This window comes from Zootoca vivipara, chromosome 13, assembly GCF_963506605.1.
Source record: "Zootoca vivipara chromosome 13, rZooViv1.1, whole genome shotgun sequence".
Classification (NCBI taxonomy): domain Eukaryota; kingdom Metazoa; phylum Chordata; class Lepidosauria; order Squamata; family Lacertidae; genus Zootoca; species Zootoca vivipara.
The window spans coordinates 21,551,322-21,565,758 of record NC_083288.1 but is presented as its reverse complement, the minus strand read 5'-3'; the positions used below and the strand labels follow the sequence as shown (position 1 = coordinate 21,565,758).

The following is a 14,437-nucleotide window of genomic DNA, read 5'->3' as shown; positions in this document are numbered from 1 at the left end:
GCCACAAGTCCCCCACCCTAGACGCTGGCAATGCTGCCACTCTGCCTGCCTTTATATAGCAGGGAATCTCAGGCAAAGGAGCCAAATGCAGCTGTCCATCTGGCCCCTCGGGGCTCTCTCCAAACTACTTCCTTCATCACTGGCCTGCTTTTCGCCCTCCTTGACTGCTTTTGCCAGGCTGGAAAGTGCCCTTGATCTGGGATAATACCTACTGCTGCTCGCTTGGGCGGATGATGGAGAGATATGCATGTGCACACACATGTAGAAACTTCTGGCTTGCGTGGCTAGAACACAAGATTCCACCCTGTGCATTCTGGCCTCACCCACAACCAGGAAGGAATGTGACCCTTGCACAGGAAGGTCCCTGCTTTGTTGTAACAGTGAGATGATAGCATGCTGCCCATAGTCCTACCCGTAGCAGCAAGTGATGAGACTCCATCTCTCTTGCAACACCAATTTCAGGGTTTCCCAAAGTTGGGTCTCCAGCTGGGTTTGTTTCTGAGGGAGGGGACTACAATTCCCATCATCCCTGACCACTTGTCCTGCTAGCTAGGGATGATGGGAGTTGTAGTCCAGGAACAGCTGGAGACCCAAGTTTGGGAAACCCTGATCTAGCCTAAAACTTTCCGTAGCATCTAGCTTTCTACGCACTCCGTACCATCTCCTTTGTTAAAGCGCCAGCCCTCTCTTGTCGCCAGCCTCCCACGCACAAAAGGAGCGCATGAAGCGCGATGCAGGAAGTTCATTCATCCTAAAGGGTGGCAAAATCCAAGTGCATTTCCAGCTGTTCAAGGGGAAGATCTGATGCCCAACATAAAGAGGGTGGTGATGGTGCAAGTGCAGGGATAGGAGTCCATTCAAAGAGACACAACTGCTTCTGAGCTTTAGAAAGGAAATCAAATTTAAGGCTGTGCATATAATAAATGCTGCAACATTCCTGAGCTAGATGGAACATAATGAGCAGGTGCAGGCAGCTTCGTTTGTTTAAATCTAGCAGGGCTAAGGTAGCTCCCACCATCCCTGACCACGTTGGCTGGGGCTGATGGGAGTTGGAGTCCGGCAACATTTGGAGAGCCATAGGTTCCCCATCTCTGATCATAAAATCATAAGAGCTGGAAGGGACCCTGGGGCTCATCTATTCCAAACCTCCTGAAATGCAGGAATCTCAACACGCAGTCTCCCATCCAATGCGAAACCATACTGGACCCTGCTTAGCTTTGCAAATGTGCCAGCAGTTCTATTGCTGCACTATTTTATAATTATATATGGACTTGTTTTCAAGTACGCACACAAATGATCCGTCTGCAAGAATCTCAGTTATCCTTTTCTTTTTAGAAAGCAAGCCAGCTTCTGGACGTTGTAACTATGTAAATACGTAGGTTTGGTTTTTTAAAAAAATACACAGACAGAGAGAGGGGGCAACCCTAAGCAGTATCTCAAAAGCCAAAAAGGGTATGAATAGGAATTCCAGGAGTCAAGGGAGAGAGATCAGTGTGACGTATTTGACTCTTTACCCTTCCACCATGGGGAGCAAAAGCAGTGAAATTATGCAAAACAAACAGGCAACTTTGCATAATGCATAAAGGCTGCTGGATTTAACTTCTTGGCTCCGGTTTTGGTTGTGCTGCGCAGGATTTGGGGATGAGGGGGAGGAAGAGAGCACAGAAGATGACACAAGGCGGCTTCTCTGAGAACAAAAACCTGAAGGCTGCGAAGTGCTACACACCAAATGGGTTTTAAAGAGGCTTCCTTCCGTTCACTGAAAAAGATCATTACAAAGCAGCAGATGGAAAAGATGGGGCAGGGACTATTCTTGGGGGGGAGGGGAGAGGGCGAAATGTGCAGTTTTGCAAAAGATAGTTCAGGAGACAAGCAGTACCCAAAAGGCTGAGGCTTCGCCGTGGGGGAGGTGGCGGTGTCGGAGGGTGTGGGGACGTCAGACCGCGCTGGGAGATGTCGACATCAACCAAAGACACTGTCTCACCTAGGAAGATGTGGGGAAAGTAGATATTAGAACCAGCAGCATCCCAGAGCACCACAGGGACTTGCGTTCAAGCCAGCACCCAATCCCCAGGAGTTATTTTTTCACTGCCAGGCCTGCGATCATCTGATGCAGCTGCCTATAAACATGTGCAGATTGCCTTTTCCCTTGCCACTAAGCAACTGCACCCAGCTCTCCTTCATGACTTGTCAAATTTAGAAGATTTCTAGACATCTCGAAGAGGGATGACGTTGAACAACATTGAAATGCCTCCCCAAAACACACACACACTTTAAATTGAAGAGCTTAATAGAGCAAACGTAGAAACCACAAGCTGCATTCAGTTAGGTGTTACTCTGAAATTAATGGTCCCCAAGTTAGTCATGTTGATTAATTTCAACGGGTCTGCTCTGAGCAAGACTTGCATGGAAAGCAACCCTGTATCCCTGGAATGTTAATGATAGAAATTAACGATCATCATCTGATGGTGTGTATCTGAATGGGCCACCCTGCCTTCCCTTCTAAACAGCTCACTAACAGCACGTAATACACCTGGTGATGATCTCCCCACCCCAAACAATACGCAATGGATAAGACAAGCATAAACTTGCCCTGACCTATATTTGAAACCAGGAAATGAATCAAGTTATTCTCTAGCGTTGAAGTCAAAGCCAAGCTCCCTATTGCACTCCTATAACAACTCTGGAGTAAGCACCATTGAACACAACAAGCCATAGATCACATAGGCTTGCCCTCCTTTTGCTAGGTGTTTGGAATGGAGTCGGATCCTCCGCCCTCTAGATTCTCAAATGCATCCTCTGCCACAAGGGCGGAGAGGCACTTTCGGTGTCTGACTCCAAAGGTCAAACTGAACTGCAACCTACTTGCTGTTACATCAAGTAGGAAACTGCTAGAAGTTAGAATCAGCATTTTGCCCTCCGTTTCCTTAGATGCAACTTTGTGGTCTCTGATTTTGTGGATTTATTTTTTAACCACTAACTTTTTAATAATAATAATAATAATAATAATAATAATAATAATAATAATAATAATAATATTCTCTGATCTGGGTGAGCCCATGCAAATTTTCCTAGCACCACACTAATGCCTTTGTCCTCTCAGTCTAGTTGCCGATATTAAACCCAACTTGGCCAGAGGGTTAATGTATTTATTTCTTTAATTTCCTTTCAGTCCTTCCTCCTAAAGGAGCCTAGGGCTGTTATATACAGTGGATGCTCGGGTTTGCGAACGTGATCTGTGTGGGAGGCACGTTCGCAACCCGTGGGTCGCAATTTGGTGCTTCTGCACATGCGTCGAAACCCGGATGTAACCCATTCTGGTACTTCCGGGTTCGGCGCGGAGCACAACCCAAAAAAACGCAACCTGAAGCAGCTGTAACCCGAGGTATGACTGTATAGGTGAGTTGCTGGAAGAGTTGTTTGCACTCTAATAAAGTCCCTTAATCCACTCCACTCTACTCTAATTAGGAATTAGGGATAGTTACTGATAGTGGTGAATTTTAGAGTATCCTCGGTAAAGTTGGAGCAACTGGACATCCTCTGATTTGCTAAGTGTTTTTGGGTGCCACACCTCTCCCCAGAGTACAAGAGGAAGGACTCTCTAAAGAGCCTTTCCCCCATCCTGGGTCCCCGGATGTTGCTAAATTGAAACTCCCACCCATCCATGGTCATTGGTTATGCCAGCTGGGATGAGGGAGGCTGGGCTCCAAGAGTAGTCTCATCCTGCCCTGTGTTTGCAAAGATATGTTTTACTACACATCACACACAGACACTATGTGCACAAAGTATTTTTTTAAAGGCTTACACTGAAATATAATAAAAATGTAAGGATGTCATCACGCAGCCCCCTTCGGAGGATTTGTAGTGCCTCAACCCAAACCTAGATTGCAAAGGGGGGGGGCAAGCAGAGTGAGCAGGGGCACAGCACCAGTCCCCCCCCCCAAAAGGCAGAATCACTCCAAAGCTAGTTATGGGTTTTTTAAAAAATAAAAAGTGGTACTATTCTTAGGTTTAAAGACCCACAGCAACACATTATACATGCACAGATTAATAAAACCACAAGCACTTCCTTTGAGCGAAAAGGAGAGAGAAATCAAGCTGGACACTTACCCGTGAAGAGGGGACCGAAAGCAACTGGAGAAAAGGCACTTTGCGTTCGCATCAATCTCTGTTTTCTATAAAAAAGACGGACAGATGATCCTGTAAATAAGACAATGTTGGGTGTCTGTTCACCTCTCAAGAGGCTCCATCCTTCTACCCACGAATGCTGCCTCAAGAGATCCAAAAACTCTGCTTTTGAATTATACTCTCTGATTATAAGGAGGATAGGGAGAGGGTAGCGGCAACAAGGAAGCACACTATTTCAACACAGGCTGGTTTGCAAGCTCATAGGGCTGCATTCCTATGCACGTTTACCTGGTAGTGTCATTTGGCTCAGTGAGGCTAACTTCCAAGCAGGCATGAATGGTATCGCGCTGCATTGTTAACTCATAAGCTGCCTCAAAAAGGGTAGGGGAGCCAGGCTGAAAATATTTGAAGTAAATAAGACAAACCCAATCATTCTGTTCATTCAGCCCCTGTGATGCTGATTTAGGGAGTTTGAGGTTTTACTCTAAAACACACCTTAAATACAACTTTCCACCTGGGAGAATGAAGCAGGCTCCTGGCTTTAATTCAGGAAAAAATAATAATGCATGCCTCAGCTATCAGAGGGCTACGTCGTCATCTGGCTTCCAAGCCCCCATCCTTAAGAATTAAGATGCAACGAAGCTTCTATACCCCATGGTGGCAGTTATTAAACTCAATCTAACTAGACGTGATTTGAGGAATCACTAGTATCCAAGGTGAAAGACTGGCATTCTTCAGGGGCATCAGCACCCCAATAAAGTTTCCCTTAGAAGTTGTGGTCACTTTACAGCAGGCATAGGCAACCTTGGCTCTCCAGATGTTTTGGAACTACAACTCCCATGATCCCTAGCTAACAGGCCAGTGGTCAGGGATCATGGGAGTTGTAGTTCCAAAACATCTGGAGAGCCAAGGTTGCCTATGCCTGCTTTACAGAGTCAACCAGATTTCTGTGTTAAAGATGTTAGAAGGGCAGGAATTAAATTAAATCAATAACGCTTGCTTGTTCACAAAGCACCAACCTGCTCTTGTTCTGCTACTTCTGCCCCCTTTATGCTTGGATTTTTCAAACTACTTTTATGACATTATAAAAACACATTTGTTTTTCAAGGTCAATTTCTACGCTATTATCGCTATTTGGTGAGTGTCTTTGACTGCGTTTAACTAATCTGGCACCCTTTCCCACTCTATACATACCATATGCACAAAAGGGATGGGTCATATCTGGCTTTCAGCATTCTGATGTATCACCAGCTAGACATCGCAATATACTGATATATCACGATGTCCGAAATATGGATGGAGCTATGGAGAGGCATCGGCTGGATTCATGTTTTTCCCCCTGAATAGTAATTTTTGCATAACACACATACACCATAATCTGCAATATATTGCCAAGTTAAAAATTATGAAACCAATTATCACAATATGGACTTCAAACCAGTTTGGGACGATATATCACCCAGTCCCAATACACAAATCCCTTCCTCCCCACCCAATCTTTAACCACAGAAAAGTGTGAGTGAAGAGGTTCTATCCTCTTTTTACTCTCACTGACCATCAGTCCAGCCGCTGCACAGGTGTGCTTAATTTGAAAGTGCACCCCTCCCCCAAAAATCTAAGTTTTACCAGGGGATGGAACAAGGGACATTTGCAATGGTACTCCATTTTCCTCCAACATTTTGGAAGGGAGCTCCTTTTCAACACAGTCTATCCCGCATAGGTACCTGGGCCCAGAAACCACAAACAGAAAATGTGGCTAGACGCCACAAATTATGTCAGCGCTCGTTAACAGGAAACCATATTCTATCACACATTTTAAGTACCCAATTTTCCAAGGGGCCATGCTGACAAATCGGTGGTAATTTAGTCCACCTTCTTCTCCCAGCAGCGAAAATCAAACCGTGGAACAGGTGTGTAGACCACAGTGCATGCACACCACAAATTATTCCACTACGCACCATAAATTTAAAGCACACACCCTGCCCCAAAGAACCCTGGAAAGGGTAGTTTACCCCTCACAGAGCTACAATTCCCAACAACCTCAAACTACAACTCCCACCATTTTTCCTGTGGGGGTGTGTGCTTTAAAGTTGTGGTGTGTATGAGGTAACTAAAATGCCTTAAGATGAAAAAGTGTGTTTCTCATATATGTTTTCAAAAATTTACAAATACACACCTTACAATCAAATTGTTCCAATACATAATAGACTTCCCTCCCCACCTTTCGGACTCTTGGACCCTTCCTCCGCCATTAACCTCTGCAGTTCAGAAACCCCTGACAGAGCAGAGAAAAATGAAATAAATGCTTTGTGGGGAAAACCTCCATAGATAACCCAAACCACATTTTGTAAGCGAGAGCAATAGATAACTAGACAGAAACAAAGTCCAGCCCAATTTTTTTTTGGGGGGGGGAATCCTGCCTGTCTGTTGTTTTTTGGTGGGAATTTTCTCTCACTTCAGAGGTGAAAGGCAGCCACCTCTTGAACACAAAATGGAACCCATCCATGCCAACTATGCCTGGAGTTAGAGATCACATCCATATGAATCCCCCCTCAAGGAATCCTGGGAACTGTGGCTTACCCCCCCCACAGAGCTACAATTCCTGGTACCTTTAAACTACAGCTCCCAGGATTCTTTGCGGGAGGGCATGTGGTTCAAATGTAGATGCGGCCAGAGTTGGAATGGGCCATGTAGGCCCACTAATCCCTCCTCGATGCAGGGAACCTAGAGCTATACCATACACAAGAGGTGGCTGTCCATGAAGACCCCCAAAGAGTGAGACCCTACCCCTCTAGAAAGCGTGGAAGGTAGCATAAACCCAATATACTCAACAAAATATCCTTCACAAGCCTCTTCAACTCTGTCTCAAAGACATAGATGATCTTTCTTCACACGATTCCCTCTGGAGCATTAGTCCAAAAACGTGTCTTCTTCATATTGCTGTACTGGTTTTATTTTTCTCTCATTCTTCTACCAAAGGGTTTGGGATACCTGACCCCCCGCTCCTGTCCCCATTTTATATTCACAATACCTCTGTGAAGCAGGAAATGCAATGGCCCGGTCCTCACAGAGATGACAAATCTGTACATGGGCTGAACCACACTGGATGGAAGGAGGGGTCAACCTGGTAGAACACGGGTGTCAAACCCAAGGCCCGCGGGCCAAATCCGGCCCGCCAGACCTCATCATGTGGCCCGCGTGGCCGCCAGCCTTCACCCCCGCTGCCGCCACTAGCGCTCGGCCCACGGCCGGATCGGGCCCCGCCGCCTCCGCTAGCGGCCTACCGCCTCCTTCAGCGCTCGGCCCATGGCCGGATCGGGCCCCGCCTCCAGCGCTAGCGGCCTCTCGCCGCCTCCAGCGCTCGGCCTATGGCCGGATCGGGCCCCGCCTCCAGCGCTAGCGGCCTCTCGCCGCCTCCAGCGCTCGGCCTATGGCCGGATCGGGCCCCGCCTCCAGCGCTAGCGGCCTCTCCCCGCCTCCAACGCTCGGCCTACGGCCGGATCGGGCCCCGCCTCCAGCGCTAGCGGCCTCTCCCCGCCTCCAGCGCTCGGCCTACGGCCGGATCGGGCCCCTCCTCCACCGCTAGCGGCCTCCCGTCGCCTCCAGTGCCTGGCCTACGGCCAGATCGAGCCCTGCCTCCGCCGCTAGCGGCCTCTCTCCGCCTCCAGCACTCGGCCTATGGCCGGATCGGGCCCCTCCTCCACCGCTAGCGGCCTCCCGTCGCCTCCAGCGCCCGGCCTACGGCCAGATCGAGCCCTGCCTCCGCCGCTAGCGGCCTCCCGCCGCCTCTGGCACTCTGGCTACGGCCGGATCGGGCCCCTCCTCCACCACTAGCGGCCTCCCGCCACCTCCATTGCTCGGCCTACGGCCAGATCGGGCCCCGCCTCCGCCGCTAACGGCCTCCCGCCGCCTCTGGCACTCGGGCTATGGCCGGATCGGGCCCTGCCTCCGTCGCTAGCGGCCTCCTGCCGCCTCCATCGCTTGGCCCACGGCCGGATCGAGCCCCGCCTCCAGCGCTAGCGGCCTCCCGCCGCCGCCGCTAGCCGGCCTCCCACCAGATCGCCGCCTCCCCCACTCGGCCTATGGCCGGATCAGGCCCCCGCCAACACCACTAACCTGCTGCCTCGCCGCCACCCGCCCGCACTCCCTGCACAAAAAGGTAATGTTGCTGTGCATGCCTTTAAAGTCTTTTTTTAAAAATAATTGTTATTGATTTTAATATAGACAAAACAGAGCAAAACATAATATATATACTCCATCCTTCTTCCCTCCCTCCCCCCACAAGTCCACTTCTGCCACCAGTAGACCCCGTGGGCATTGAGAGTCAAAGGTGGTCCATTTTAAAGCTGGGTTTGTCCTCCCCCCTCTTCCCCCTGACCCCCCGATACCTCTTTTAAAGGGTATTTTTCCTACAGATACAACCGGCCCTTTGAGGGTGACCAAAAATTCTGATGCGGCCCCCGATGAATTTGAGTTTGACACCCCTGTGGTAGAATATTCCTCCATGAACACGTGCAATTCCTCCACAAAGAAAACCAGCATTTTGGCATTATTGTGTAGGAGGAGGAGTCCGTCATGCAACACCTCTTATGCAATCTGAATTGGTACGAACCAGACACAAGCCCACCCCCTCAGCAAGAACTACCGGTAGCTAAGAGTGAGTGGCAAACTTCAAGTCTAAGTAGAGATACAAACCCAGGAGTCTCGCCAACTCTAGTTTCCATTGGAATAGGAATGGCTTTATAAGCAAAACAAATAATTATGGGTCTTTCCACTCTACCACCCCTGCTTGCTGTCTTACACACACCCATTTACACACACCCATTTACACACACATGGGCCTTAAAAACAAAAAGTAGTGGCAGTACTTCTTGTAAGCTGCCGCCTCAGAAGGGTTTGTATTCTGAAAGGCAGGGTGTAAAATAATTGTAAGAAATAAACAAACACATACACACACCAGCTTGGTTTTTCATTAGGTGCAACATAAATGAATAAAGCTGCCCTAACCAAACCACTGGTCTCTTTATCCCAGACTTTTCCACTGTCATGCAAAGAGGCCCTTCCATGCCCTTTTCCACCAGCACCATTTACTGGAGATGCCTGGGAACTTTTGAATGGAAAGCGCATCTTCTACCACTGAGCTGTGAAAGAACAGACCGAAAAGAATTTATACTAATCACCAGCTGTAACCTACAAAGTTGAGAACTGGTTCGTGAACCCCAGGATTATATACTCTGCTGTTTGCCAACATTAGATTTTAAATGTCTTGCCACCTGCCCTTGGGCAAGACAAGAGTCCATTAGCCTCTATATTGTTTTAAGGATAAAAATAATAAATTATACTTAGAAAGCTTTGCAGCACAGCGGGTCTGGGGAACCAACGGCCCTCCAGATGCTACTGAACTACAGCTCCCATCATCCCTGGCCATTGGCCATGCTTGCTAGGGCTGCTGGGAGATGTAGTTCATCAATGTCTGGAGGGTACACCTATGCTACAGCATTAATAATAATACTGTACTAATAATTTTATTATCTATAAAGAACTATCGCTAAACGTAACTGAAAAATTACAACTAGGCCAGTCTCATCCTACTATGCAATGCTCCTTGAACTCTGACTTCTCCATCTAATTCAGGGGTAGGCAACCTAAGGCCTGGGGGCCAGATGCGGCCCAATCCCCTTCTCAATCCGGCCTGCGGATAGTCCAGGAATCAGTGTGTTTTTACATGAGTAGAATGTGTGCTTTTATTTAAAATGCATCTCTGGGTGATTTGTGGGGCATAGGAATTCGTCCATTCCCCCCCCACACCAAATATAGTCCGGCCCACCACATGGTCTGAGGGATGGTGGACCGGCCCATGGCTGAAAAAGGTTGCTGACCCCTGGTCTAATTGAATCATCTAGGCCTCAAAAACTGGCGAATCCACCATACCGCCACTGTGAACCACTAATCCAACACGTGAACACAAGACTATTTACTCTTAATCCCTGAGGATAGTGAAATTAGCAAAGGCCTTTTTTTTTTAAAGGACTCCTATGCCTCACAGAGAAAACCCATGTTTAGTTCCCTCAACCTTAAAGCCTTCTGTCCACAACTGGAAAACACAACACTAGGTCTCAGATAAGCCACCTTTACTTACACTGCCAAGTGACAATTAAAGACAGAAAACCCACCAGTCGTTGTTTATCTACTGGTTCCCCCACTATGTGTTACCCCTCACCTAGGGATTGTGTGTAACCAACGTGCTGCCCCTCCGGATGCGGTGGACTACAACTCCCATCATTCCTAGCTATTGGAGCTGATGGGGGTTGTAGTCCACAACATCCAGTGGGCACCATGTTGGCTCCCCCTGCTCTAGCTGCCCAACACCAGGGCGTTCCTTTGCAGTCAAAGGTCTTCCACATCTTGAGAGAATCGAGTGAGATGCCTCTCCTGTTCCACGAGGAAAAGGGAATCTACCCTCCAGCTCCCACAAGCCCATTCAAGAGTGAACGCCTTCCCAGGCAGTTCACAGCTTCTAGCCTTTCGCCACCAGAGAACTCCAACCTCCACAATCACCAGTGAAGTCTTCCTTTGGTATTCAGGGCTTAGGACAGGCTTCCTCAGACTTGGCCCTCCAGATGTATTTGCTTACAACTCCCATGGTCCTTAGCTTGCAAGACCAGTGGTCAGGGATGAGGGGAATTGTAGTTTCAAAACATTTGGAGGGCTGAGTTTGAGGAAGCCTGGCTTAGGAGTTCTAACAGAACACAGAAAGATGCATACCAGCTCAGGACATTGGTCTACCTCAGGCATCCCCAAACTTCGGCCCTCCAGATGTTTTGGACTACAATTCCCATATTCCCTGACCACTGGTCCTGTTAGGTAGGGATTATGGGAGCTGTAGGCCAAAACATCTGGAGGGCCGCAGTTTGGGGATGCCTGGTCTACGTAGATGTCTGGCAGTGGCTCTCAAGGCTCTCAAAAGAAGATTCTTTCCAGTCAAAAGAATAGAGCAGCAGGTGAACTTGGGACCTTCTGCATGCAAACCATTTGTGGTTGTAGATAGAAGGGTGGGAAGCAGAATCTCCTAATCCCAAGTGGAAGCCAGGAAGACTGGGGGAGGGGAAGAGATTTTCCTGCCCAAGAAAAGCCAAGACCTAAATTCTCTATCCTTCACAGCATAGGAGCCAACTCCTGGAGGCTGAGGTTCCTTTGAGCTCCCCCCCCCAATGAAATATTGGAGGGAGCAGGGCCCCCCCCAAAGTTGATGGACATTGCCATTCAAATGGTGTGGGTGCAGCATGCCATGTGTTCGATTATGCAGGATGGGGCTTACCTGGGGCCCCCATATTTTATTCACAGACTCCCTACCTAAATCCATAGCCAGGAAACAAGCACTTGAGAATCCACTGTTACAACCATTGTCCCAGGCTCAGCCTTTGACACCCAGGACGCTCCTCCAACAGACGGCCCCTTACCAGATCCAGAGCTTCCCTCTCCTCACCCCCCTTCTATTCTTTCCTCTTACCTGCCCGACTCTTGCTCCCGACACCCAGGGTGGGACACATCGGGGAGGCTCCCTGCCGTGCCGGAGGTGGCTCGTGGGGCAGCGGCTTGCAGCAGCTCCCTCTCCCCGGCCCGACGTGCACCAGCGGGGGTTGTTGGGTTGCACGACGCTCCGCTGCAGCTTTTGGTGCGGAAAAGGCGACTCAGGCGAATCTTCAAGGAGCCTTTCCTCGAGGGGGCGGAGGAGGAGTTCGGGCGGTTGACTCCGACGGCGGGCACCGGGCCTGCCGGAGGTGGTGGAGGAGCAGAAACCGGGGTAGTAGTGGTGGTTGCAGCAGCGGGTGCTTGAAAGCGGCTACCCGCCGCGACGACCGGGCTGGAGGAATCTGCCTGCCCGACAGCCGCTTCCACCTCCTCTTCGTCTTCCTCGTCGGGGCCGAGAGCTTCTAACACGAGCAGAGCGTCGCTGGTCTCTTCCCCCGGGGGCAACAAGGGCATCGTGGGCGGCGGGGCCAGAGGCGGCGGAGGCAAGAGGCTCAGGCACGGGCAATCTCCGGGAGGCTTGCCCGGCCCTCCCGGGGCCGTCGGGGGAGCCTGGTGTAGCCCCAAGGCGGCCAGCTGCAACTCCAGGCCGGCTCCCGGGGGGAAGAGAAGGCCGCCAGCCGCCCCGCTCCAGCATCGTCTCCCTCCAGGCTCGCCTTTCGGCGCGTCCAGGAGAGCGCACCTGTGCCTGGCGCACAGCAGCTCCGAGGGCTGTCGAGGCATCGAAGGCGTGGGCAAGCAGGCGGATGGGGAAACCCCCGACGGCTCTCCCGCTTCGCCGGGGCGGAAGACCAGGAGCTGCGAGCCTCGGAGCCCGCCTGCCCTTCCACGATCACCGGCGACGGCAGCGGAGCTTTCCCCGACGGCTCCGCCGAGCGCCAACCCGGCTGCGGCTGACTCGGCCCCGCCGTAGCCCAGCAAGCGGCTCAGCACCCGGTACGAGGCCGCTGCCGCTGCAACCGCTTCGCCGCCTCCGCCGCCTCCGGGCTCCGCGGCCGCCGCCGCCGCTCCTCCTCCGGCCCGCTGCATCGCGCTAAGGGAGGCGGTGCATTGCATGGAGAAAAAGGCGAGCGGGCCTCGCCAAGCAAGCTGGACGGGGAGGCCGGCCCCGGATCCAGATCGGCTGTCCAAAAAAGCTCAAGGCTTTCGCTTGCTTGCTTGCTTGCTTGCTCGCTTGCCTGGTCGCTTAGGGGCCCGCCCGAGCAGTGGGTGTGCACGCCCTCCGACTTCCCTTTCCGCTGATGCGCCCGATGATGCGCTCTCCAATGTGACCAGCCTGTCCGCGGCTGCGGCTCCTCTCTACGCCGCGTGCGCGCGCGCAGACGCTACTCCCTCCGCCTCCTGCGCACTTTCTCCCACTCCCAGCTGTTCCTTCCAAGCTCGAATGGAAACAGATGTTCGCAAGCCTCGGTCTCCGGCCGATGCAGCCAGCCTCTTGGTTAGACCCCGCCCCATTCGTCGAAAGCCCCGCCGCCCTTCCTAACCCCAACCCCCCCCCAAAAAAGTAGGGTTGCCATTCAGTTCTTCAAAAAGGACCTCCGCGAAAATTCTTGAGCCAAAAAACCGCGATTTTTCGACGGACTTTACTTTTTAAAAATATACCTATATTCTGAGTACCGTAATATACACATTCTTCCGAAGGCACATTACCTGTAATAGTTACCGTATGTTTTCTCTACTATAGGGTTGCCATATTTCAACCCAATTAGGAAGACCCAAAAGTTGCATAACACCCAGGACAAAGCTCCACATTTCGGAAATTGCACACACACACCTGGGAAAATCCAGACTTGTGCCAGTCCTATCTAGGGATTGATGCATTGTTGATTTGCAGCCAGGTACCTAACAGACAGAAATCACATGGATGCAGCTTTTCTTCATCAGCACAATGGGCCCAGCAATGAGACTTGGAAGGTGAGAGTAGGCAAAATGGCACCTACTTTCCGTAGCCACAACAAAAGATATGAAAAATGCAAAAATACATATATTTTATCCACAACGTGAGAGCAGCAGGGGTTAAAGACTCTAGGAGTCCTGCCTTGTGACCAGGAATTCCTCAAATCCTCGCTATGTAAAGTGATGACTGCTACATAACAAGGGAAGGCATTTTGCACATGCTCAGGGGCACCCCCATTGCAATTTCACATTTCAAGGCAAAAGCCTGGTATTCAATGCAGGCTCCAGAGTTAAACCAGAGTGTGCAGTTTTGCCCAGATTAAGCTTTACTTTTATGTAAGAGCCAGTGTGGTTTAATGGTTAAGAGTGCCAGGCTTGGACCTGGGGGACCAAGGTTCAAATCCACACCCAGCCATGAAGCTCATTGGGTGGGTGACCTTGGGCCATTCACTGCCTCTCAGCCTAACCTAACTCACAGGGTTGTGGAGAAGAAATGAGGATGGGGAAACTATGTATGCCACCCTGAGCTCCTTGGAGAAAAAGGTGAGATATAAGTGCAATAAATAAAATAGATACTTGACCACCTATGGGGATTGATAAAGAAGAAGAAGAAGAAGAAGAAGAAGAAGAAGAAGAAGAAGAAGAAGAAGAAGAAGAAGAAGAAGAAGAAGAAGAAGGGGAGGAGGAGGAGGAGGAGTTTGGATTTATATGCCGCTTTAACACTACCCTAAGGAGTCTCAAAACAGTTAACAATCTCCTTTCCCTTCCTCCCCCACAACAAACACTCTGTGAGGTGAGTGAGGCTGAGAGACTTCCAAGATCACCCAGCAGCTGCATGTGGAGGAGCGGAGACGCGAACCCGGTTCACCAGATTACGAGTCCA

General features: G+C 50.3%; 1 protein-coding gene across 2 annotated transcripts in view; it reads right to left on the bottom strand.

Moving 5' to 3' along the window:
• Positions 1–12,884, bottom strand: part of SOCS7 (suppressor of cytokine signaling 7) — a 36,944-nt gene extending 24,060 nt beyond the window's left edge. For both annotated transcript variants that reach the window (XM_060281444.1, XM_035135530.2), the window contains exons 1-3: positions 11,639–12,884; positions 4,111–4,175; positions 1,880–1,984 (exon numbers count right to left, since the gene is read on the bottom strand). In XM_060281444.1, the coding sequence (XP_060137427.1) occupies positions 1,880–1,984; positions 4,111–4,175; positions 11,639–12,714 (1,246 nt within the window). In that variant the 5' untranslated portion in view covers positions 12,715–12,884. The remainder of the gene's footprint in view (positions 1–1,879; positions 1,985–4,110; positions 4,176–11,638) is intronic.
• Between the last annotated feature and the right edge of the window lie 1,553 nt (positions 12,885–14,437).